Here is a 27,983-nt window from a genome sequence, read left to right on the forward strand (position 1 = left end):
TAGTGTGGTCAGTGCAGGAGTTTTTTATGCAAATGTATTCAACAGCCTTTTTCTTAAGCTCATTTGCTTGCTAAATTATTGTCCTGCCTTCTGTGGCAGGCATTAATTTATCAGTGCTAGAGAACAATTTCACTGCTACTTGTATAAGTATAGATACTTGTCAATGTGACAAAAGTAGAGAAAATAAAAGGGATTTGGTTGTAATCTGGTCCCTATAAACTACAGGAAGATCAGATACTATAGCTCCCACTCTGTTTTCCTGGCAGTTCTTGTTGCTTGCCATTTGATAAAACACCTTGTCTTTCCTCTGCTGCTGTGTGGAAGTCCTGTGTATGAAATGAGCGGGCACAAACTTACCCAATATCATAGAAGCAGCTGAGCTGATAATATTGATTGAGCTGAAGGAAAAAAAAACCCCTGGGTGTTTTTGTTTGTTTGTTTTTGGTGGTTTTGTTTGTTTGTTTGTTTTGTGGGTTTTTTTGTTTTTTAAATTCAGTGCCTTTTAGTTCTACTTATCTTACATAGGAAGTGGGGTCGTTAAACACCTTAGATTACATGCACAGCTGCCTCCTAAAAGAAGGTTATTTTTGGGTCTAAGGCAGAACATTATGGCCCAAGTATTAACATGGGATGTAAAACCAGGAGACATTTCCCTTGTTTACCAGATGTTACAAAACTCAGTGATTATAGTTAGAAATAGAAGCCACACCTTGGCTCATGCCTTCATTCTTGGCTCAGAGTGGGAGGTCTTGTTTAATTCCTACCAAGAGTTTTAAAACAGTTGGCTGATGTTTAATTCTTGATGACTTTTGAAACAACAAGGAAGTTTCAAAGGACTGCAAGGAAAAGAGAAAAGCAAAAGTAGTAAATGATCTCCAGGCCAGTATCAGTCCTGAGCATAACAACTAAAATGCTGTAACAAAACTCATTTGAAGTAATGTGAGCAGCACCAGTCAAAAAGGTTAAACACAGAACCATGCTAACTAGATAAGAAAAAAAGAGATTTTGATTGTGGTTGCATAAGATAAAGGTGTTTGTTTCAAAGACTTCTGTAAGCTCCCTGGCTTTGTTCTGAATGTCTGCATGGCATTTTGACTAGGAAATTAGGACAAAATTACAGGTGTTTACAAAATGGTGAATGGGGAGATCTGAAAATGTAATTAGCATGTGTTTCTAAAGCATGGATCACTTTTGATATTATAATACTAAATTATTTCTTTCACTTATCTGAAAGAAAACATAAAATCATTTCTCATAAAGCTTGAATAACTACAGTTTGGGAACTCATGAATAATAAAGGGGTGGTTTACTGTAACAAAGTGATGTGCGTTGCTCAGTGATGTAGATGTAGGGAAGCAGCATGCTTTTCAGCATGGATGATGGAACATCTCCACTGTGAAAAGGCAGGCTCTTACCTAAAGAAAGACAGTCTGATCTTGGAATCAGTGTCACTAAAAAAACATGCATACCTTCTTCTAGATGAACAGCCCAGAGTAATTTCCCACAGTGACAGAGGAGCCAAAATTAGTGTAACACCACTGCCCATAAAGACTGGAAACCTCAAGAGTAAGTACAGGGAGCTTTTACTTCTGCTTCCTCAACAGTTGCTGCTGGAATTCTACATCCTATTTTAAAACTTTACTACTCAAGAAGCATTTACAAATTGGAAAGGATACAGAGAAGATCCATGAGTATGATGAACTCCGGAAAATACTCTCCAAAGTGTCAGATTTAGTGAGCTGAATGTATTTAATTGTTCAAAAGGATGGTTAAGAAGTAACTTTATTCCTGCTTAGGACTACCTACTGACAGAACAGAAATTAAACAATAAAAATGCATCCTTATTGCAAGTTAAGTTAGCATTTGGAACACTTTCATGAGAAGTGGGATGTAAATAAACAAGGTTTGGACATCTGAACCCTTTCCACACAACTCTCAGAATTAGCAATGAATGCAGAGAAGATTTAGGGGAAAACGGGCTATATAAGCTCAGCAATTGATTCTTGCTGTGTCTGTGAAACTGAGCAATATGCATCAGTCCTCACAGATCACCTACCAACTTCTCCACAATCACATTTTTTTCTCACTTTTTGCTGCTGTTTTTAATGGATGTAATGTTAGATTTTTAGCCAGTGCAAAAAACAGGCATGCAAGAAGACTTACTTGTGAAGTTCACATCTCTAGGTGCTGCAGTCTGCACTGCTAACAGTTTGTCTGGTGGGAGAACTGCTTATTTTGGCATTTTAGGGCAAAGACCATTTCTTCAACAGAAACCACTGGTAAGTGAGGCTCAAATGCTTACTTAGATTTGATTTCAGAAGCTCTTTTCTATGTTAGCCGTTTAAAAAACGGCTTACATAGAAACCTATGTTGGCACACTAAGCTACAGGACATGGGTGTTTTTTAAGCCCCAAGGTTTGGTTCAGCATGATTTGTTATCAGCAGTATTTAAATTATGCAATGCTATCAGGTGAGTGGATAACAATTTGAAAGTGGAGGAAACATCCCTGTAACACCATATAAAGCAAGGAAGCACTTTTAAGTGGCACTGCATGGTGCTCTTTGCCACATTGTTTTCTAAGCATGTGCCAAAATCTGCACCTTTTACTACTGTGAGTGTTCATGTTGACATTAACAGGAATTTCCCCAGGAGGAAGGTAAAATAATCAGCTCTGCACAACAGACCACCCTTTCCAGCATTTCTGAATTGCTTGAAAACTTTGGCCATAACCCACATGTGCTCTGACTTGTTCTGCTCTACTAACACATTCATGGCTCTCAACAGAGTTTACACATGACACAATTCCTGTGTAGATCTCACCAAAATTAGGAGAGAACACACTCTCTTCCCTTATTTGAGCAAAGACAAGTTTTGACATTTGTTTTACTTATGTAAGGAAAGTGGGTTTTTTTAATCTTTTAGTGACTGTAAGTAAAGAATTCCAGAATGTGGTGTACAAGAGATGTTTCAAGATGCTTCACTCCCGTTTAAAGTACTGACTGATTGCTACTTTCTCCTTTGGCAGCAAAAGGCAAAGTCAGTGCACAATGGTTGGGACAAGACTCCTGTTCTCTACATCCTCCAGGAGCTCCCACTACTCTTCTTTCCTTTTTAAAAATACCCCTTTCGACAGCACAAACTCTTAAATTGATGGGAAGGATGGTTTGGTGATTAAAGCACTATAGTAAGACTTGGAAAACTGTCCCATAATTCCCAGCTCCAGAGTGATCACAGGTATGTTAATTAATCTCTGGTGTCTTAATTTGTTCCCTGTAAATGAGGATGATAACCCTCATCTACTCTGCTCCAGCTGGTGCATCATTTTGGGCAGATACTCCCAGAGGATGATCTTGAAACGTCCAGTGGTACTGTGAAGAAACTCAGATCCCAAATAGAGCTGTCTGCGTAGTGTAGGATTTGTAACACGACAAGAATTTATGAACTAGACAAGTTGTTTAATCATGTATAACAGCTGAATGACGCAGTAGTCATACATTTGATGGTCCCTTTATTGCAGCTCTCTTGTGAGGGTGGTATAAGCGTTTATTTTTTACAGACTACAAAACTTTTTATTAAAAACCAGGTCACTGGTTTGCCTATATAAACACATTAATTTTCACTGATTGCAAATGATTTGTTCAATTGCCCAGGATTCATGACAACTAAGATTCCTCATCTATAAGAATAAAATTATGTTTATATAATTGACTATATACTCTGTTCACAGAAACTGTGGAGAAAATTCTGGGATTTTGTATGTCTTTGAACTGTCAGGAAAAACAGCTTGTTCTTTTTCACAGGTGTTATGGGCTTGAAAATCACAAACCAACTTCATTTCCAGCTGGCTAAAACCTGAACGGAAATTGTTATTTTGACTAATGTCTGTCTCATGCAGAGAATTATAAGGGGAAAAACACAGATTATAAAAAGACCAATATGTGCCCCATCTAATCACTTAAATACTCTGCTGGTACATGAAAAAATAAAATTCCTCTTAAAGAAAGCTATTATTCCTTTTTCCAGTTACTAAAGCATATGTTTCTGCACACATTTGTTTGTGTGTTTGGGTTTCAAATTTATAAAAATGAGTCATGGCATATGAAGCAATTAAACGATCAACACTTCCCAAAAGGTGAACAAGAAACAGTCACATGGCTTCATGTACTTACATAAAATATTACTTGTAATTCCTTTTGGGTAAATGTATATCCTGTACTCTTAAAATCCCAGGGAATTGTGTAATACATAAACATACAGTGGTCTGAAAAACTCATCTTGCCATTGTTGGTAGTTAACCTTTACTTGGTGATCAAATTGCAGCTCAACAGAGAGGAGAAGGAATGGCTTTGTGTTAAGACCAAGGTTATAGACACCTAAAAGTGTGCTCAGAGAGGCAGATTTACCTTGGGTCTTTCTTCAGGAGATTCTTTAGCTTTTGTAGAGTGACCTCACCACTTCCTAGCACAGCTTCACCATGCTGGTGTGTGTGTTTTGCTGGACTGATAACCCAATGCTCTGATAATGGAAGCAGAGCAGATACTGCAAAAGTAGGACCAAAAAATTCAGGAGAGCAGTTCTCATGAATGAGAGAGGACACACTCTCGTTCCTGGAGTGAGAGAGTAGGAAGAGAATTTGGGTAGGGTGCCTTGGACCACTGTACTTCCCTGTATTAATGGACTTGGTGGAGTCAAAGGGCTGAGCTTTAGTAAGAAGTTTCCAGAACTGCAGGATTAACTAATGATTTGAGTGACTCATTCTCCTGTAGAGTTGTGGGTTACCTTTATGGATCTCCTGTCTATGGATGCTTTGATTAATCTTTCATGAGTGTTTTTTCCTAGTTTTCTGCCAGCTCGTCTGGGGAAAGCATCATATGTACATCAGCCAAGGTTTCTGCTCCCCTTACTGAGCTGATCAGCCTCAGGAGATCTTACTCAAACTTGGGCTTTTCAAGTCTGGGGCAGAACATCATTGAAACATGGAAATAATGGTTAGAAGAGACTTCTAGAGCTGTCTTATGCTTTCAAACTCAAAAAATGTGATTCAACTGCTTAATATTAATTGTTAATTATTAATCCCTAACAACTGAGAAATTTAAAGGACCTTCTGGATGCCACAGCTAAGTTTAAGTCTTGGCCTCAGTGCTGTATAAATAAATAAATCACTGATTTCAAACAAAATTACACTGACTTTTCTACTTTGTTCAGATAGAAACAATGCCTCATAACATTTTTTCCCCCAGAACTTTCACATGTCTGTTGGAAGATGAATTCTCCTTTTTGATCCCTGAGACACTCTTCTGAAACCTAGTCACTGGTGCCTTCAGCAGCACACCTTATCCTCTTTCCATACTCATTAGATGTTCTTTCTAGGAAGAATGCCTTCTGCTGAGAGTAAGAAATGTAAACATCCTCCTACACAGACACTTGGAATGGCCAAGGAATTCCTGTTTTCACAGTACTTTCATAAATCATGCTGTTCTCATGACTCTTAAAACACCTCTGTATAATTTTATCTCCATAAGAACACTTGTGATGATGAACTGTATCTCTCATATCCCTGATCTCTGCTGCTAATATAACTTTCTTAAGGCATGGGACAGACACATGTTTTTCTATTCTTTAAGGGAAGCCAAAAAATAGCCCATGGTTTTTAGCATAAGAACACTGGAGATGCAGTTTTACAGTTAAAACAAAGCCAGCTCTGTGTTGGAGAGAAGTGACAGCTCAGGAAGCTTGTCTTAACTGTTTCTCCTTAACCTTTGTCATAATTTGTGCAATTTCAGGAGGATTTCAAATGTTAATTTGACATTAAAGAGACACAACTATTTCACCATCGTTTCACTACTCTTTCATCCAGCGATACAAATGTGAGAATGGTTCAAAGCTTTGCCAGAGGAGGTTCAGACTGAACATCAAGAAGCATTTCTTTCTCAAGAGAGTGGTTGAACACTGGAAAAGGCTTCCCAGAGAGGTGGTTGATGTCCCAAGCTCATCAGTGTTTAAGAGGCATTTGAACAATCTCTTATAAACAGGTTTTAACTTTTGATCAGGCCTAATTGGTCATTATTGGATGATCATTATTGGTCACTTCCAGGTGAACATTCTATTCGATTTGATTAGATTCTATTCAATTCAATTTGATTCGATTCAATTCTCACAAATTGATGAAAGTTGGCACTTGGTATTCTTTACAAACTGTACTTAAAGGTCATAAAAAGAATTTTTATGTGAAAAAAAATCAGCTTATTCAATAGCACTCTTATCCACTGCAACATTAGTAACTTCATGAAATCTAGAAGTGCAGAAAGGCCAATGAAGCAACAAATTTAAAACAGTGTCTTTCTAAAGCCTAGAACTGAAATTCCAAGATATTTGCATTCAGGAGAAAGTCCTATCCACTGCACATTCTCACACTTTGTCTGTACAATTCTGAATCTGCAGTGCAACACTAGAGATGCCTTGTGAAATGGTGCAGTTTATTATAAGAAATCTTAGCAAATTCTTTACAGTGTTTTATCTGCTGTGCATTTATTCTTAAGATGAGACAAAGTGTTACACTCTGTATTTTCTTCTGACTTCTCAGAACTAATCTTTGTAGCTGTTTCAGTCTTTCTCATTAGTTTTACAGGTTTTTGTATGTCTCCATCACTACCAAGTGACCTGAATTTTCTTTTCAGCCTACCACTGAAATGTGTGGTATCCAACACAGATCACACATTTGGAAAAATCCAACACAGTTCACACATTTGGAAAACAAGGCTATACCTAACTGAGTGTATGGATTGAGAACAGGTAAGAAAAGATATGGCTTCAGAATGTGTACCTGTCAAAGTTCTAATAAATGTCAAGGTTTTAAAAGCACTCCACATTTAGTAACTAACAAAAGTAATAGTGGGAGATAGTTGTGGGAGAAAATTGTACGTGAAAAGAAAAAAAATGCTGTAATCTTGTACCAAGTAGAAAATTAGTTTTGTCCTTTCATTTTCTAGTAGGCTGGCAAAACAGACTTAATTTATTTTGTTTATGCAAATTATATTTGATTATGCAAATAATAAACAGAAACCTATTTTTGTAGGCATAATGTCATTTTATACTGCTCAAATGATTTGCACATCAACCCCAACATCACAACTGTACCTCCACTGTGCTACTGCCCTACTTAACACTTCAGAACACAGAAGTTCTGATGCACATTTTCATGGTGACTTCTAAATTTTGAGTTTTATTCTATGAGAGATAAAATTTCTTTTGCCAAGGAAGACATTTCTGGAGCTAATCTGTCAGAAAAACGACTTAGCTCATATATAGTATCTTTTAGTGAAGACAAATATTAAATGACATGGGTGAGTTGCATTTCCCCAGTAGGCTACTGACAAAAGTTATATTGGGCACTCACTTTCTCTCATTGGGAGTATCATGTTATGGTTCCTATGAACAACAGGCAGCTTGTACTCTTCTGCGTGGACTTCTAAATTTACGAAAAACTGCACAAAGCAAATTCATTCTGCCTAGCTATGTAAGATGAGTCTCTTCTAAAGAAAGAATTTTAAGAAACACAGATAATTTTTTCCTCTGATACATCATCTAGGATCACATGTTACTGTGGCAAACCCAGCTGAACAAATTCTGTGTCCTCTTGATATTCTTGAGGAAGTGAGATTCTATTCCTCATGCACTTCTATGTCAGGACCATTCTCTGTCAAACTAATGTTCTCAGAAAACTTTCCATGGCATTTCTTTCTATTATTACAGCACTGTTTAATCACTATTAAAGTGATTAATACAAAATACTAATCTTAAAATTATTATATAAAAGACAGCTCAGAAAAGAAAAAAAAAAAAAAAAGGAGAAAACGCCATGGAGCATGAGGAGTTGAAAAACAAAGTTAAGGAAGTTTTGATTGTAGTGTGTTATGATCTTGAACTTGTTCTCTTGCTCTTGTCTAATGAGGATCTCATATGATGCATTTTTCTGACTCTTTGCAGGCAAGGGTTATGTTTGCCTTCTTGACTTGTGTACATCTTCTGAAACAACTGTATCTCACCATTGCCTCCAAGCTATCTTTGCTTCTGAGTATGTTATGCCCTGCTCAGAGCAATGGCCCTCTGCAGGTCTCAGATACACGGTTCCCACTATGCATGCACTGTGGAAAACCAGGAGATTCCATTTTCCCAGCTTTTTGAATTTCATTCTACAGCAGGAAGTGTCTGTGTAGGAAGTATGTGTGCTGCCTTGTATGTAACTACCAGAGAGAGATAAGATAGAATAGAGATAGGAAGTATATGCCTCACAACCTGGTGAATGAGGGAAACCAAACACATTCCAGAGTGAAGGCTGTGTTTCCAGGGAAAGGTATGAAGGGGTTCCTTCTCATCAATCTTCCTTCCTATCAAAAACGGAAGGGCAAGTGAGACTCTGCCTCGACATCGGGTCCTGCAGGCTTCAGCCAAGAGGTGGCGTTAAGGCGCAGTGCAGCGTTCTCTTACCAAATCCCCATTTATTCCTCAAAACCTGTTTCAGCCCGATGTCCAGAGACACACGGAGCCGCTAGGGAAATGAAAAATATAGCGTGGAATAGCAAGGAATTCAAAGGGCTGGTGGCCTGAATTTGGACTGGAAAACTAAAGCAAATTATCACTCCAAGAGCCTTGTTTGCAGTAGGTGTTTCAGCAAGTCCCACGCTCTGCAGGTTAGCTTGTATCTGTGCAAACAGGAACCAAGTGCTGGAGACAGTTAAGTTAGATACTAGATTAGATACCAGATACTGTTATCTTAACCCTGACAATGCATATTTTCGGCACACATATGCCTTTTCAGAACACCTTTATCATAAAAGAAGACAAGTGTTTCCAAACCAAACAAATGGGGGCAGACCTATTTTCAAAACAAACCAAAATAAAACTACTCACATTTAACACTGGTATGCAAACTCTTTGGTGCAGATGAATCAACAGCAGCTGTATTAACAAAAAGTAGGTTCAGTCCAATGAAACACTAACATCACAAATAATCATTGCAAAATGGGTAGAGATTAAAGTGATAATCCTAAGGTGTTGAATTCCCTATGTGAATATAGTACTAGACTGCGTAATATTTGCATTATTAATAAGGCAGATCTACTGACCACCAAATCCCATTTTTTCCCTGCTGATGAACACAATTTTCTTCAATTATCTTTGTCCTTGGCCAGTTCTCAAAACCTGGCATAGTTCAAATGTGGTGAATGCAGCCAGAACTGCAATGATGCCATTTGAGAATTTAACTCCTTGTCTCTATCCACATAAAAGCGTAAGATAAGTGCCTCAGCAGTGCTGATACTGGTTCAGTATCAAATCTGGATCTGATTTTTGTGGCTTTCAGCCATGTCTACTTAGGTGTAGAAACTAGAGCCAGTACGGCTACATTTATTAACCTTCATTTTAATTTACAATTTAAGAAAAGCTGTACTAAATTTGTATTGGCATGTACTGCTACCCAGAAAGTTTATATTTCATGAATGAGTATGCAGCTGCTGTCAGAGAGAGGAAACTGCCAACTGATGCTCCAAGATGGGATTCAAGATGTCCCGAGGCTCAAGATCATCAGTTTCTCATCATCTTCCTAGCAAAAGGAGCTATTTCATTACTCAATTACAGACAGTTTTGCACACCACATTTTCTGTTATGTGGTGATGTGGTTTTAGTTGTAAAAGATTAAATGGGGTAAGCTTTGAGGAATCAAGCACTCCTCAGCCTTCATTAAGTCCTGTGTCCACACAGGAGATGTCAAGGATGGTAATGGAGCTCCATGTCAGATTGCATACCCCTGGATAGAATTGAGGTATATGAGAAAATAGTATTTTTGACTGTGGAAGTAAAAGCTCAATATTCCAGTTGCATTTGAAGGACACTTACTTAATTTCCATCTTTTACTTTTGTGATTGCTGCTAAATGTCAAAACATACTGTAGTTTTTACAAGTGCTCCAAAGTTTTGGACATGCAAGGCTGGCCAAAGAAGTTGTAATTTAAAAAAGCAGATGCATTTCAAAAAAGATTGGAGAATGTTTGGAAGGATACTGGAGAAGGCCTTTATATCATGACCAGATTTTTCAGAGGCACGAAATTCTATAGTCTCTCGTAAAGCTGTACAGAACAGGTGGCAATTCAGCATTTCACAGCACCAGGTATGTACAGAAGAGAACCTTGATATCCTTGCAATATTGCAGTTTTTGATATGTATGCAAAAATTAGCTTTACAAGGAAAACCTGTGTGAATGATGAAGCACTATAATGAGAAAAATAAGTATTTTAAGATTAAGGGTTCCAAATCTAACTTTTGAGAACTGTAAATTCAGATCGTGAAACACCTAAGAATTAGAAATTTCAGCCACTGAAAGTTTTGATTAGCACCTACTGTGAAAAGCTCTTTCCAGATTGACTGAATTTTGCTGCAGAGGAGCAAGACTGACATTTGAAAAAAAAAAATGAAACCTGCTTGGGAACAAAGCACTTGGCTCCTTTTATACTAAGAATATTTTTGTGTCGTTTCTTCTGAGCTATAAGAATGTACTTGACAAAAAGACTGCAAAATACCTGTTACTTTCCTTTTATTTTTTGACCTCCACTCCCTCATTTAGACTTTACCAGTTGAGAATAAAATTTTGCTTATCTATGACAGTGTTTGCTGCTCTTAATTAGTCCTGATGCTTCTGTATATTTATAAGTAAAGCTCTAGGATACGAACTGTACAGTTCCTAGAGTTCCCTGTTTCTGTGACATTAGCCATGAAAAAGCAAAATTGGCTTGAGTAGGAAAATACACAGCAGCAATCCAGCTTCCAGCTCCTAATATAAGTGGGACGGTCATAAACTGTAGCATGGTGGAGGTCATGAAACTTTCAAAGAGTGATTCTGACACTACAATGAAAAGATGCACTGCTTTTGAGCAAAGTAGTTTAAGATAAAGCTTTTGGCACAGCAAATTGACTAAAGGATTGGTCTCCTGGCAAAATCCCCTACAGCAGCAATCTCATCTATTGTTCAGCAGTTCTGTGTTATTATTAAGCTCACTGCATGTGGTCAGTGGATTTTTTGGTCAGAAAGCCTTTGGAGCCCAAGGACTAGAAGTTTTGCAGGAACCTAATTACAGCTATGACCATTCAACTCCACCTGTTTCATCTGCAGCTGGAGCACCTGGAAGTTTGTACAGCTCCAGACAATTGATAGAGGGCATTTTTTAAAAATTCTGAATTTTCCTTCTAGTCATTTATGGCTATTTGCAGGAGGGAGGGCATTTGAAGAGCCCTCACAAACATGACTACATGCCGTTAGTGGAACTTCCCTCTGGGTTACTTAAGACTGATACTGTAATTTTCTAAACACCAAAAGCTGCAACCCCACTGTTACTCTTCAGTAGTTCCTCCCAATTAAACAAATACTTGCCTTAGTTCTCATTTTATCTTTCCTGTTAGTCCACTGCTGTATACAACCAAACAGATACTACAAGTAAAATTACACAAGGAAATTAGATAACATTCCTCTTCCTCACATGAACTTGTCATTTCATGGAACAGAGTCTCTCCATAGACTTTACGTCTTTCAACAGTTGGAATTCTCCTAATCTTCTCCTAAGACAAGGTTACAGTTCCAATTGAGTGTTCTACATATCTCTTAGGGCACATCATTTTATGTCTCATTTTTAAATCCTCCTACTCCTGTTGAGTTAGTGACAGAGAGAGGGAGGAAAGAAAGGGGAAGAAATTCAGCAGCCAGCCAAAAATAGGGGCAACCAACATATCCTTGACTCTGATTTCACCTTTTACCTACACAGATATTGTCACAATTAAAGACTGTACGCACCTTTGGCAGACATCAATTTCTTGAAATGAGCAGCCATGTGGTCTTGAATGATGTATTGATTGGAGAGCTTGCAGGAGGGTCCAGAAGAGAAAGCTGTGAGTGGAAAAAACCTGACTTTATTCAGTGGGATAAGAAATGCCTCAGGTAATAATAGTTCTGAAAATACTGTAATATTTATCCTCTCTTGCTTGCAATAACATCTAGTAAGTATTCATTCATTTATTTCAAAAAGTAAGAATAGCACAGAATGTAACATAAATAAGTGGCAGATTATTCCCAGTTTTAATGTTTTTGAGTACCTGAGAATTATGGTTTGCAATAATAAATACATGAGCCTCTGATATTGTTAAACTCTGGAGAATAACAGAGGATCTCACTGTTTAATATCTGATATAATTTAAAGCATTTGCCTTCTGAAAGATTTAATACTAGAGAGTATTAAATAACATTAATACTATTATTAATGCTAATAGTGTTATTAGATAATATTATGAAGTACTGAAAAATGAATATTAATATCTCACCTCTTGGGGATACCAGACCTAACTTGAACACGGTAGTTTGGTAAATGGACTGGATACAGTCAAAGACAGAAGCAGGGCCAGAAGAGGAGCCAGATCATGAAACTGAATTGTGTTACACGCAGACGGACCCTGACACCCCTCTGAATCTCTAATTTGCCAGAGTTACCAAATTCAGAAAAAATTGGATGTGACCTAAGTTCATTAAACCAGAAAAAGAAGTTGAGAAGCAGATAAGCATTTACTCACTGTAATTTTTAACCTGTCGGTGTGGCTAAGATAGATCGTTTTCTTTCAATTTGCTTCCAAACACAAATATTATTTCTTTCTCAAAACCCTCTAATTCCTAACAGACAGGATTTGTAGATGGAAAGTTACTAGCACATAGTATTAAAAAATCAACAGAGTACTGGAGATCAGAAGCCTTATGTGCCTGACTTTCCATCCAAAGACTCAGAATGACCCTGACACTGAGATAATCAGCCCATCCAACCCTATCCAGATTTGGTTTTCTGAGCCAACAAAATAAATTATTGTTTCATTGTTCACATCCCCAATATACAATTTAAGCTAATAACCTTGTTTCATAGTTTTTATTATGTTTTGAAAGAATAAGAGACTTGGGTTGAGAGTCTGGGAATCAATCCTTCTAATCTCAGTTTGGCTGCATCCTTGCTGTGTTGCTTTTTCTTATCTCTTGCCTACCAAAGTGAGCCAGTGATACAAACTGCTTTTCACTGCCAAGGAGCTTAAATACATTCAATTTATGGTGTCATTTTCTGAACAAGCACCATAAGAAAGAGCAGGACAGAACACCTGATGCTGGATTTGTTGCTTCACTTAGTATTATTCACTGATGTATTCCTGCAAGTGACTCTAAGTCTGCCAGAAGAGCACTAATATGAAAGACTTGATTTCAACAGCTGGTCCAGGAGCAGCAGCACATCCCAACACTACCAGCTGAGTGAAGGTGCTGTTCAGCTCCAGGACCACCCACTCTGATTGTGCATGGAACACACAGGCACAGCCAGGGTGCTTCCAGCAGCACACAGGCAGGTGCAGAGACACCAGCAGAAATGGTGACTCGATGTTTGCTATGAAGAATGGAGAAGCTGGTGCAGTATTCTGAGCAAACCGCGTTTACCTCATCTCAATTAAATTGAGCATGAATAGTACACAATGGAACAGTACCACAATGGAATCTGGTATCTGAAGCAGACAAACACAAAGCTGACAAACTTTCTAATCATGAATATTTACGTGTCCAATTTTATTCAGGGAAAGCACTCAATGCCATAATAAAGAAATTAAATAGTTAAATTACTACTGTTCTTTTTCAAAGCTCTTATGTGCTTGAGACCTGTAGTTGTTCACTCAAAATCTTCTAAAAATATTTTTTTTTAATAATTTTGCCAGTTGTGCTGTAACTTTCTGCTGGCAAAAACAACTGGAACAAGTTCTTCCATAACATCCAGCACCATCTCTAGTTGGTTTAAAGTGAGGTGGCTCTCCTGAGTTCAAGGAATGGCAAAGCCCTAAATCATAGCAGCTAGAGGCTCTTGTCACTAAGAGGAAAAAAAAATGTATTTTGGTAAATGCCCCAAATCTTTCCCTGATTGGCAGTGACAAGCTGATTTCAATATATGCAATGAAAAAGCATGGCAGAAGAACAAAGTGATAATCTAAAAAATATCCAAAGATTTAAAAGGGAGGAAAATCCATTTATAAAAAGAACATTCTTCTCTAAATGAATAACCACCCCAAATTTGAAATGCTAAAGATATACAAGGCACTGGTAGTTTAATCTAATTTTTGTCTTTCATAAAATCTAACTCTATGCTGTGCCCAGAAAATTACTGACATTGTGCAATAAGCAACATTGTGGTTATTCCTATGTAAGGAAAGGAAAAAAAAGCAAATTCCCTTCTTTGCCAGAGCCTTTCTGTTGAACTTTGGCAAGTTATTCTGTGTTTTTGTGTTTCAATTTTCTGTATAGAGGACATGAGAAAGCACATCCCTTTCTCAAAGAAAAGGCTTTAAGGGTAAAAACAATGAAATGGGGAGACTTAGGAGATGTCCAACGAAGTATTTCCCACCATTACAGAGGGCCATCTTATTTGAGCTCATTGGAAAGTTTACACTTTTTTCAAACAACTTTTTCTTATGTTTTCTTTGAGCAACTTCAAATTGAAGGAAATGGGAAATAGAAATCTACTGGGAATTTTAAGTAGCCCTGTTAAGAAGCTCTGTTGACGGTACAAACACACGTCAAGTCAAATTGAAATGGCCCTTTTGTGTGCTGTAAGGACAGGCAATGTTCTTTAGCCCATTTTTGAACAGAATCCAAGTTCTGTATTTTCTGCTGCCTTACACAGATCTCATTTGCTGCAACATTCAGCAAATTGCCTGATCCAAGTTTTCAATGTTTCAGAGTTTCAACACTTTCTATATATGAGCACAGATCTATCTACAGAAAGTTGCCTTCTTTTGAGAATCCTTCCAAACTATGAGGGCTATTGTGCTTCCAATACATTTACCTCTTGCTTCTACACACAAGGAAAGATCTCCAGGAAACCAAGACCCAAGAATAATAAAGAACAGTGACAACCCTCTCAACAGCGACTCTTTTTTATTTGCAACTTTATAATGACTTTCTTAGCAATTTATTATAGTCCTGAATGTGTACTTGTGTGATGACTAATTTACCTAGTTTCCTCATGACTAATTTGCCTATTTTCCACGGATTGAATTGCAAGAGATTGCCTCTGCAGATCATGTCTGGAGAATATATCATGTCTAGAGGTATAATGTCATACCATAAATCCAGTCCTAGCAGTATTAAAGTTTGACTGATACACAATGACAGTGATAAAACATGTCTTTTCTATGTAGCTGAAAACCAAAAAAATGCTTTTGAAAAATACAAGAGGTGACTTTGCTTCTCACCACACTGCTGATTCAGTCACTGCTTTTTGCCTCTTACTGGGGTAAAAGTCTGTTCTCTATAACATGTCAATTATTTTACTCTTTAAAGACTAATAAAATTGCAGAGCTGCTATAGTAAAAAGGGTTTATACCACTGCTAATTCATGCAACTGGGAATGTGGACTAGGAGAAGGTACAGTGGAACAGCATTTCTGAGAAGGGAAGTTTAAGGCAGAACAGCTTTCCTGCAGCTCTTCCACAGGTGCTTGGCAAAGATCCTAAACAGGAATGCTGTTTATCTAAATTAAGACAGTGAGATATAGAGCAGATACTAGAAGGACTTGTCTATTTTACATTGTTTCAATTATAAAATATGTATTTTTAATAGTGTCATAACATTTAAACTGTTATTCCAAAATTGGAGCACTTAGTCATTTTTCAATTAATTAATTATGTGAATACTTACGGCTACTTTTGAGACTCATGTGTCCTCTGAAAGGTCCCATCAAGGAGTATGTGGGCACCATGGTTATCTGGGACCCTTGGCAGGGAAGGAAAATAGATTGGTTATATATTAATGAAAACATTAAAGAATTATGATTATCTTTCTGCAGGTCCTTATGGGAATTACTGAAGAATCATCTCCTGGCCAGAATGCCACATTACAACAGATACAGGTATGGAAAGGCTGGAACTTTGGAATTTACTTTCCTTGCCAGATTTCCTCTGTTCAGTTTAATGCTTCTCAGTTATAATAGGACCCTTTAGACCAGATACTTTGAGAGAAAATTCTCTGTTACAACAGCATTAGCAGGGCAATTTTCTACAGGCCACAAAAATGAGCCATGGCATTGTGCAAAGGTCACATATTTTGCAATCTGAAAGATATCTCTGCTAAACATCTTCGAGGCAAAAGAAGGAGCAGCTCAGTCTGTTAATGTGCTGCATGTGCCCAAGGGAAGCAGTGGGAAAAAAAGCAAAGCACTGAAGGTTTTCTAAAGATACTCCACAAAATAGTATAGGCTCACATTACAGAAGCCAGACCTAGAAAAGCCAGACCTAGAAAAGCCAGACCCAACACAGCAAAGAAAGCAAACAAGTCACCACTCAATTTGATCTAAGGGCAGGTTGCAAGAAGACAAATTCCCCATACACAGAATTCCACCTATTTTATGAAGAAATATGGCACTGCTGACAGACGAATTTATCTCAGACAAGTAACAGGGTAAATTTTACAGGTAATAGGTAAAATTTACAGCTGAAAGGGCCAAGTCTCAATTTCCAAAGCTACATAATTCACAGGAGTCAGACTGACAGAGACTCATAGGAAATCCAGAAGATTTCAGTTCCTACCTGTCCAGTGGTATGGTTTTCAACCCAATCATGTTCCAAAATCCCACTAAAATCAAGGAAAAGCTGGTACCTTAATTTGCAAATCTGATCACGGATTTGCATATTAAACTTCAGTCCTCATTTTTAACTTACTTCCATCTTAGTGAAACTATTTGTCTACATGCAGAAGTTCCAGCAATAATTTTAACAGTAATTTAAATAGACCGTATTCAGTTTGAGGACTGATTTTGATTCATCTTAAACCTACTCCTTGTTAATGTGAAGGAAGCCAGTAGCACTGCAATGTGCATGCATAATCTTCTCCACCAGATAAATCTTATCACTTTAAGCCCACACATAAAATTCCATGCTTCTTAAGCAGATAAGTCAACTGGCACATGGGAACCTAGTGCTCAGTAGCTTTATACTCCAAAGGGTTGTCTGGCAGCAGAAGTTGTTTAATTGTGAACTTGGATTTGCCTGATTTGATTTGACAGTTGTAAAGGAAACATCTCCTTAGAGATGATCCCGAATGTCAAAGGACATACCAAGTGTCACCAGAACTGGAAAAATCAATAAAATTCTTTCTTTGGTTTCAAGGCAATGTCACAATTTGAGGTAGGAATCAGGGGTGTCTGTCCCTTAAAGAATTAAACCTTTTCTTTTGACCTCATACACATATTTCAGAATAAGTTTTGGTTTCAAAGGCATTACTTCAAGTTCATAAACCATATGTTTACACCTTTAAGCAAAATCTAAGGGCAGAGACTGTAGTCAGGTTTTAGATCTTTATTTGATGAAAAAGAGGCTGTTTCTTTCAGAGAGTGCACTTTGAACTGTTTCTGAAATTCAGGCCTCACACCGAGAGCTTAGTTTTTTACCAAAATCACCTGTCTAGAATGGCCTTCTTAAAGATGAAAGGTTGCAGGTAATGGAGAGCATTAGGCAGTGTTTTGAGAAAACAAAGGCTGGAAAGATTATGAGCAGCACTTTTATTTTTTGTATCAGATTCTCTGCCACCTTAGACATAAAATAAAAATGCTGTGAAATAAATGGGAGCAGAGTAAACTTTATTGCTTTTCCTCTGTGCTCATATTTCTAATTGTCATGGGTCCCTAAGTTAATAAAATCATCAAAAGGTCAGGTTTTTTTTGTCTTTTGAAAACATCCTTCTGTAGTCACAACAGGATATGGGCAAAGGAAGTTACTGCTCTCAAATCCAAGGTAACACATCAAAATATTTGGTTATTTTTTAAATGGCATTTATTTAGTTGTATTCCTTAAGCATTTTTAGTAATGTTTTGGAAAATAGTGGAACTTAATCATAGCTTCATATATACTGGCTAAAGAAACAAATTACTCTAGCTACATCTCATATATTACTACTAATAATTTTGATTCTTTATTTTGAAATATAAATAATCCCTGTCTTAACCTTGCTTCTTTTGGCTTTGTCAAACATCTTTGAAAGGCATGAAAGATAGAAGGATATTATAAAAAAAAAAAGAGGTCTTAACCATGGGCAACTTTAGGACAGAGCAATTCTTTATCTTCTTGTGTCTAATCCTACCACTTCAGTTTAACAATTACTCTTCGATTATTTGAAGTAGAAAAACATGAGTGGGAGACTGCTCTGAGTGAGGACAGATAAAATGGAAGGAGCATGTATCAAAAACTGTAACTCTTCGGCAAAAGTACATTTAATTTAATAAGTGCGTGCTACATGTAACCCATGACGCAGGCACTAAACAGTTGCTGTGATGGAACGAAGTCACAGATCTTTAATTAACCAGTCCCTTATAGGAGCATTTTCAGCAGTTGACTCATGCCAGAATGTTGCTGCTGTTGTTTGAACTCTGGTGACTTCCTGAAGTCTCAATCAGATCACTGTCCCAGGCTCTGTACAAACAGTCAGGCACTCATTACCAGACCCAAGAAGCTTAAAACTGAAGTTTGCAAACCAGATAAATAGCACTTAGGGGGAAGAAATAGTATTGCCTTTGTTGTGGAGGCTGAAAAAGATGGCTTTGTTCATTGTAATGAGATGAAAAGATTTAATAGCAAAGAAATGCAACTTCGCTTTCTGAGTATCAGACCCGTGAATAAACCTCAGGACATCTACTTCTAACTTTGTTGAAACATGCAGAATTTTCATTCTAATGAGGAGAAACACTGCACAGATTTTGTAGTTGCAGCCATGTTTGACTTAGGGAGCCCTACAATCTTCAAGGAATGGGGTGTTTCCCCATAGATAGCCATAAAAAAAAGAAATTATTTTGGGAAGAAGTATTTCAAAAACTAATCAGATGATAGTTCAGGTTTGAAGATTCATTGGGGTGATCAACACCACATATGGAAGCAGAGCATAGGGAAGGTGATGGAACTTGCAACATCCTCCAGTTAACTGCAAGATCAGGCCTTGAAAGATGAACACCCTTTTCTGGAGCAAAACGTCTGATAATGTAACATGGGAGCTGTCTGGTAGTTTCTGGCTGGGAAAGATTCAGTCTCTTAAAAGTAGTTATTTGTCAATGCCCCTTACAAGCTAAAGTCCTGTGGGCTTTGCACATAGACTTTGTAAAACCATGCCTTAGCACTATCTTTAAAATAGCTCAGCACCTATTCAGATGCTAATTTTTCTGCCTTTTCTTAGAATGAAAACAAGTAGTCTACAGCATTTGAAAAGATGGTGTTAATTTTTATGAAGTTTTTAATTTAAGCCACAGAAGACAGAGAGCAAAGCTTCTGCCTTCACCTCTGCTTAAACTCAGGTACAGCAACAGAAACAGCTGTGTTTTGGGATAATTTCAGGATGGAGGAATTTTTTAATCCATCATGATTTATGACCACCTCTGTTAAATCTGTGTAAGGCACAGTAGGGAATCTATATTACACACTCAATACTTACCTACCCAACTATAAATTAGGCCTTGATGTTTGCAGTTATAAGGTGAGGGAACAAGACCCAGACATAGCAGGAGCTCATTTCTATTTAATGATTTGTTTTGTTGTCAACATAGTCTCTTCAATTTCCTAGTGTTTGCTGCATTTCTGTAGCACCTGAATCTGTCTCCCTACAGAAAAACTGCAGCAGTAACTTTCATTTGTGCCAAACTGCTTTAATTTTACTGGATTATATTAAATCAGTTCAACTGGTTAGCATTATACTTTGCTATTTTACATCTGTGCACAGTTCCTTCAACAGGAGACACAGAATGTAAATTACATGAGAAAAATCATGTATTTTTTACAGCAGACAGATAGATGCTAAAATGCTTTACCCACTGGTTTATATTCTACAGCAATCATACCTATTGAATATAAACCACAGCATACCTAAATAGGCGATGGTAAAAGTTGTGAATGGAAGTTCAAGGAAAAGGAGGTGCTTTTTTCACGTTTTCCACAATTACCATGCACAGATAAGAAATGACTTGGCTATTGGCATTCACAGGAAACATAAGACCAACTCTTTCTGAATATTTTAAATGATCTACAATGAAATAAATTCAAACATACAGCTAAACTTTGCTGCTGTGAGAGGATCATTCTCCAAAAACAAGGAATTTGCTTCTGAAGCTTTGTACTTGTCTCCAGCAACCTGCTGAGCACCATCAGCTCCCAGATTTGAGGGCTCTGTGTGTTGAAAAATTCGGCTGTCATTAAAAAAAGTTAGTGACAAGTGCAGTTTTTACGCTGGTTCCAACACCAGTCTACTCTCCTCTGCTATTATTCTCTATTGACAAAATATCCTCTTTCACATAGTCATATTTTAGGATTCATCTCCACGTACTATGGGTGGGCTGGAAATCTGGGCATATATGAGGCCATTCCCATTGATGAGAATGTGGAAAGTTTAGAATAGTTCTGAAACAGAAACAGATTTTATCATACCTATTAAGCAATAGCATTTATGCTTGACATAGGGGTTTTCTACTAATAGAACAAGTTAGGGTAAAAAGGAGTGGACCTTTAGCACAGGAATGCACAGCTATAGTCTCTAAGATATGCATTTGGCATTCAGACTTGACTTGTAGACATGCATTACTTTTTAGCATCCTAAAATCCACATTAATTTCCTAGTGGAGTGGAATTACTCTGGGTCCATGTCTCAATACCTGCAGAAGCCTGGATCCCTTGTCCGGCATCAGCTTTGGAAACAGCATTTACAAGCTTAATCCAGAACATTAAAACAAACCCACCTTAACTATTGTTTGTGCAGGACTTTAAAGCTGGTCCAGCAATTCCCAGAAAAATAGGATTTTTTGTGGCACTGTTTGTTGGGTTGTCAAAACAGAAATATTTTACAGAGAAAGAACAGGATTTCTCTAAACTCTTGACTAAGGTCTGCAAGGAATCCTGCCAGCTGCAGGAGAGCAGAGGCTCCCAGGACTCAGTCACACCATATGTTCTCCCCTCTGTTGGGTCTGCAGCCAGTCCAACACTTGCTGTTTCCAGGCCCACCAGCTTTGTGGAAGTACCAGCACCATTCTCTCTCTTGTGAACCCCAAAACTACATTTGGCCTTCCTGCTGAGCAGCACAAAACCTGAGACCTTTGAGAACTCAGCTTATGCCCAGTCTCTGAGTCTTGAAGCCCTGGGAGACCCTCCCCTGGGCTTCTTGGGACTCACTCTGGTGCAAATTGCTAAAAAATGTGAAAATTTGAAAGCCCTGGAATCTGGGAATCAAGACAGACCCTCCAGATTCAATCAATTAAAACAGAGAAAAGAATGTAAAGGCACAAGCAGAGGGGTTCTTATGTTTATTCTAATAAGGCACCATTTCTTTTCCTTAGTTTTGGATCTTTCTGTGGAACAGTTCTGTCACTCAACTGAAGTTTATCATACTTGTATGGGATGAACATGATGATATTTGTAATTTGTGGTATTTATTTATCTGATATCATAAACCACATGATTAACTGTTAGGAGCTGAAGGCAAATTAAGCAACTGTTACAGTTACATAACTGATACCCAAGCAAGCCCCTGTGAAGATACGGATGAACACAAACTCAGGCCATCCTCCCACTGATCATGGGATCCAATTTTAGCAGTGTGCCTGTCAGCTGCAAGGCCCCTCAACAGAGCAAAGACACTGCTTTTCAAATGCCTTTGCTGTCACTGGGTGGTATCCACCTGTAGCTACAGAGAAAACATGGAGGAGCAATGAAAGACAGATGAAAGCAAGAAAGATCAAGGCAGTCCTTCATCAAATTTCTTTGATGTATAAGGGTGGTGTTACAGTTTGGGTGTCTATACAGGCAGCAAAATAAGAATAGGAGACAAATAATAAAACCATAAAAGCATGTGGAAAAATTATGACTCTGCCCTTCATTTTCTATCTCTTGTCATTAGCAAAACAGAACACGGCATAATTTGTGATGTATATTAGGAGTATGTCTTTCTTTTTATAACTGCTCAGACATTTTCACCCCTGCATGCCATTTCTGCATACAGATCAATTATTTCTTCTCATCCAGGACAGATACATAATTTCCTAGCAAGGCTTTCAAGATTCTGAACTAAATAGAAAGAGCACCTTAATTGTATCAGTCCTTTAATCCCAATTAAACAATAAAATCTGTGGGCTGCTCAGGTACTGATTAGCCTATACTCTTGCCCTGCAGGATAAAGAATGACTCCTATTGGGCTTCTCATGGGCCAGAGCTCATCTGCAAATTGTTATCATTTACACAGCATCCAAATGAAAGAACTTGACAGCAAGGAGCCTTTTCATTAATATATAAACTGTAGTTGATGAAGGACAAATTACATGATTGCCCAAGAAAGTAACTGAGCTACCTCTCAAGTACACAGCCATGCTGTGGAAGCTCACGGATTTCAGTGGGCATCACAGTCAAGTACATATTTTAATAAAGAGAGGAACATGTTTTTGGGTTTCTAAAATAAGCACACTCTAAGTGAAACACTTCACATTTATCAACAAGAAAAATGGCCCCTTCCTGGGCAGGTAAAATCAAGGTATAAATAAATTCATGCCATCTCTGATGATAGATATGAACTTGCAGCTGGTACTTTACTTCAGTTATTTTAGCCTCCTTGGAAAATTCAGGCCCTGAAATCACATCTACCCCCACCTCCCCCCTGCTTCCTCACATATCTGTTTTTCTTCTCATCAGAGAGAACACTGACTTTAGCAGGGTGGGTGCAAAACAGTCTCTCCCTTATATCAATGTCCAAGGCTCACCTTGGACCTTGGACATGGTCTGCACCTTGGAGTATCCCTTTTTCTACTGCCTGGGAGGTTTGTGGCAGCATCCAGCCAAGGATGTGCAGCCTACTCCATCAGCATGCTCTGCTCTCCCCCAGAGCAAGCAAATGTTTTCTCTCTATTCCCTGTGAAGAAGGTCGAGTGCTGTGGCAATGGAAATTTCCTTGAGCTTCAAATTGTTATGAAGGATTCTGCTGTAGTGACTGTGCAGCAATGTACTATCTGTCAGATTCTGGGAATATGTTTATAATTAGTGCTTAACGTAGAGAATCAAAGACCATGATGTGTTCCTTTTCCCCTTCCAATTTGTTTTGTCTAGTTAAACCAGAGGTTTAAAGTTTCTCAGGGCAATAGTTGTCCTTTACTCTGTGCAGACATGTGCCTCACAAAATGAGGCTTGATCTCCCACATTTAAGCACTATCCCAGCATAGCCAGTGAGTCACGAGGAACAATTTAAGTACAAATAAGCACTGAAACATGAGATGGGTGCTGTTGGAAAACCCTGAGGTTTATGTGTCCACCACACTGGTGAACCAAAGATTGAAGGCCATTTTTCCCCAAAGGGCTGAGAAAGGAAAAAGGGAAAGTGTTGTGTTCTTGTCCTTTCTTAGACTTTCCCAGACATCTACTTATGGCCAGTACTGGAGACATATTTGACCAAATGAATTTCTAGTCAGTTTGCAGGGGTGCACTGGTAAAGTGTTTTGCCACTTTACAGCCTTCCTATAAATGAGATTATTTACAATGGAAGTTATAAATGAGAAAAAGCTATTCAGACTCAATTTCTTCTGCCAGTATAGCTTGGCTGATAACTTGTCTCCATTATTTTAAGTAATATAAAGCCACAGGCTGCATGAGGGCCACTGACCTACAAACAAAAGAAACCCCAGCTATACCAGTCTTGTATATTTTTTTTAGTTTTTTATCTCCTCCTGTCTATAAAGGATGAAACAAGACATAATGCCTAGTAAGAAAAAAAAAAATCCACCACATAACAGAGCAAATTCACTCTTAATTAACAGGTCTTCACTCGACTTATTCTGTTAATTTTATCCTAGTGTTTACATGCCAAGGTATGGCAGGACATGTGTGAACTACATTAATTTAGAATTAAGAATGTACCTTAAAATGAAATTAAATCAAAAGAGTGAAAGAGAGCACAGAAAGGAATATTTAACTAGAGCAGCTGGTAATTGCTGTCTCTTCTCCCTTGAGTTTTAGATTTTTTTTCCATTACTTGACTGGATATCCTCTGCTCACGCACATGCTTTGACTTTTTCTACATGACATGACATTGGAATGTTATTGCCTGACAAAGCAAGAAATTTTGAAGCCAACTTCTGCTCTATACAGTGAGGAACTGATGAATTTTCCCTCTTTTTGTCAGGTGTAAATCACTGTAAGATAAAACCAGTGTTCAGAACAATTGTTGAAACGACACTATTGCATGAATGAACTACGTGAATAAGTCTATCATTTATTTTGTTAGGATTTCAACAAGAAAATAATTTCATCCTTTAAACTGTCATGCTGTATAGTATTATAGTATGCTTTCTATTTTCCATTTTTCAACCTCCAGAACTGTAAACCATCGCTGATGTGCCATGTGGTAGGTCAAAGGTGACCATCTTGAACATAAGATCTTCACAAGGAACTGCAGTTCCCATTTGAAACCTGCTGGCTCACAGCAGTAAGCTACAAGTTTCCACAGTTCACAGAGGTAATACAGCCTCTTCCTGCAGCAGCTGCACCAGATAGAAATAACAGACTGATGGCTGAAGAGGAGAGAGAAAAAACTGGGAACTTCTTCTTTTCTTTATGTCATGTCAGGGGCATGCTGTGCACTTGGCAGGGTAGCCAGGAAGCTCAGTCCAGCACCCTCAGCACTGGTGAGGCATAAGCAGTGTCAGATGTCACAAAGCAAAGTCACCATCAGCCACAAGTGCAGCCACAGCAGTGACATGGGAGGGTGAAGCACTGGAAATTCCAGCAAACTGGAAATTTCTTCAGAATAGGCAAAAAGCTCCTGGTGACCAAAACCCAATAAAACAGCTCTGCTCCACCTAGTCATAAAGCCTCTAGCACAAGGATCACAGGAACAGTGATGCTTCTGTTCTTAAATGCCAAAGAAAAAAACCCATATGAGGCTGTGTGAAGCACGATTCAGGGAATAACTACAGAGCCAGTACAGAGCACTGAGGGGACGAGCACTGCCTGTTCAAGAAGCATCCTTTCTGTGACATATCTCAATAAAATAATGTTCCTTTGTATCAGAACTGTAGCCCTTCTAGTTCAGCATCCTACCACCAGGGTACCGCCTTTGAAGTACCTGAAAAAAACCCTTCAGCAAGTGAATACATAACCCAATCCATTCTTGTCCTCATACTACATCTTCTAACACCCAGAAATTACCTTCTGAATGAAGGAAGAGATTGATTATTCTTCCCAGTAAGTCTATTAGAATTTGCTATGGAATATTTGATATATCAGTTTGTGTCATCTTCAAGCACAATTAAAAGGATGAGAAACAAGGTCTCAGTATTTATCAATACATTTTTTTTAGTAGCAAACTCTTCACCAGCTGTCTTAAAAACATTTCAATTCCTCTGCAGTGGCAAGTAGTATTAAGTCAGCATTTTAAAATTTTCCAAATACTTCTGTGAACTGTATACTGTGACACTTCAACTAATGAGGTAAAACTAACAACTTCAAAGTTTTAAATTAAAGGACTTAAGACACCACTGATGTCTAAATATACTGAGATAAAGAGAAACCTGTGATTTACAGCCAAATTCTCTAAAGATGCACTGTCACAAAGTTAATGTGGAATTGGAAGACAGAGAAAAATATGTTATCAGATATTAATTATAAACTCAGCCAAGGCTGAGACCAGCAAAATTTTGAGAGAATTATACATGGTTAAGAATGATACATGGTAAAGTTACCATCATATGTTTGTGAGATCTTGGCCTAATCAACTATTGCAGGATTAAAAGAATGATATTTTTATGCGTCTTTCCTGAGTACAAACATAAAAGTTTTCAGTAGGAATTTGCTTCCCATGCAGAATGGGGCCAAGCAATCGCAAATAACTAAAAGAGTTTTGACTTTTCATTATCCTAATGGATCAGTCTGCCAGCACCAGCCAGATCTCGAAGTCTCTATTTACCTAGCTGTACCTGTATATTCCTTGGTGCGTCTTAAGAAAAATATTTGGACTCTGCATTTTTGGGCAACTACAGCTCTTTGTGTATGAATGAGCATGTTTCTATAAGTTTGTAACCATTTCATTTATTTAGGTGGGACCTTTTTTATATTGTTGCAATTTCTTAGTGTTTTCATACCATGCTAGTCCAGAAGTATCAATTCATCTTTTTTTTCATATTTTTATTTCTTTTAAATTCTTAAAAAAAAAAAAAGCAGAGGGAAAAAACACCCCATAAACCTTTCCCCCATTTTTATTCTTTACAACTGGCCTGATAAAGCACTTAAGAATATATATAATGACTGTAACGAGCAAGTGCATTTTACTTGTGATTTTCAATCACAATTGTGAATTTGGTTCCTACTGCAGCCCCCACTAAAGTCCACAATGATGTTGACATTGGCCTCAATAAAGTCACAATTGGATCCTCTAGAAGCTTACAGGTGTTTCTGAGCAGAAGGTATGAAGAAATATGGGCAAGTGTGTGCATGTTTGTGAGAGCAACAGAGAGGCCACACCTCTATCTTGTATTCCGAAACTATGTACTCAAGTAGTTTCTTCAAATAACATGAGGGCTTGGCTGAAAGGGGCTCTGTTGACTGCTAAAGACTTAACAAATGAACTCTTCAAAATGTCCAGCTGTACTGGACTGTTTCAACTAAACTTATTTTCTGAAAAAAGCCACTTTCTGCTAGCAGATAACTGGGGGGGGGGGGGAGGGGGGGGGAGGGGGAAGAGTATCTGATTACAGTGAATCTCTCTGAAGGAGCGTTTTCAGATGCATGAATATTTGCAAGGTGGTACTGACTAAGGTACTACAGCAAAACACTGGCTGGCTTCATCATGGAGACTCAGCTCTTCTCAGTAAATGACCTCCAATGGTGTGGGACAATTTTCTGATTTTTATGTGCTCTTTCTTATCTTCTCAAATGGTGCAAGGCATAAGTTAGATCAAAAAGCAAACAGAGCATTCAGTAGGAGAGAACAACGTTGTTTAAAACCACAGCACCATGAAGCTGACACGCTTTACTGACACGGGATTTTTTAAATTATTATTTCCACCGTGCGTTCCTGTTACAAGGCGAAATTAGTTAACAGAGCAAGATCACACAGCATAGTAGGGGAGCCCTGCTGTTCCTTGCAGAAAGAACGTCAGAAGTGGAAGGAGGAGGTATTAAATGCAATTCCCTGCTGCTCTCTCTCTTAAGGCACCGGCAGCTCTCCACTGGAGGCCTGCTAGCTGCAATCAAAGTTTGCCCTAAGAGACCTTCTCCAACACAAAGCCATAAGCACCAGCAACACACCAGACTAGAAAGCTCTTAATAAATTCTTAGCACAGTCCTGGAAGCCTTACGAGAAGGACGATCCTCAGTTTCGCTATTTCCGAGCAGGCTCTGCAGGATTTCACAGGATCACAGGGCACTGGAGGTGGGAAGGGGCTCCGGAGGCTCCTTGGTCCAGCCCACTGCTCTAGCAGGGCCACCCAGAGCTGGGGGCCCAGAGCCGTGTCCGGGCGGCTTTTGGGTGTGTCCCAGGAGGACGGACAGCTCACGGGGCAGCCTGTGCCTGTGCTCTGCCGGCCGCACAGGGGACAGGGATTCCCGGTGTCCAGGGAGTGCCCGCTGTATCCCCGTGCGTGCCCATGGCCCCTGGGGTCACCGAGCTCCCTTGGAAGGGCCCTGGCGCCTCTCTCGCCTTGTCCGGGGAGCCGCGGGACCTGGCAGGCCGGGAGAGGCAGGGGAGGAGGAGGAGGAGGGAGGGAGCCCGCCCAGGTGCCGCTGCCCCGGCCCCACACGGCAGCATCCGCGGCCCCGGAGCACCCGGGGAGGAGCTCCGTGCCCTGCCCCGGCCGTGCCCGCCCCCGGCTCGCTGCCCCGCGGCCACACACGCCTCCCTCCCATCCATCCATCCATCCATCCATCCATCC

The 27,983-nt window shown here is 38.8% G+C and overlaps 1 protein-coding gene and 1 long non-coding RNA gene across 2 annotated transcripts in view; both read right to left on the reverse strand.

Annotated features, from left to right (window-relative positions):
- LOC136359807 (spermatogenesis-associated protein 7 homolog) overlaps positions 1-15,812 on the reverse strand; it is a 35,803-nt gene extending 19,991 nt beyond the window's left edge. The window contains exons 1-3 of the mRNA XM_066316747.1: positions 15,752-15,812; positions 11,840-11,932; positions 8,912-8,959 (exon numbers count right to left, since the gene is read on the reverse strand). Coding sequence (XP_066172844.1) covers positions 8,912-8,959; positions 11,840-11,932; positions 15,752-15,812 — 202 coding nt within the window. The remainder of the gene's footprint in view (positions 1-8,911; positions 8,960-11,839; positions 11,933-15,751) is intronic.
- Positions 1-27,983, reverse strand: part of LOC136359509 (uncharacterized) — a 515,416-nt gene that overhangs the window by 365,392 nt on the left and 122,041 nt on the right. The gene's annotated exons all lie outside the window — the stretch shown is intronic.

The sequence above is a fragment of the Sylvia atricapilla genome, chromosome 3, assembly GCF_009819655.1.
Source record: "Sylvia atricapilla isolate bSylAtr1 chromosome 3, bSylAtr1.pri, whole genome shotgun sequence".
In the NCBI taxonomy this organism is placed as follows: Eukaryota; Metazoa; Chordata; class Aves; order Passeriformes; family Sylviidae; genus Sylvia; species Sylvia atricapilla.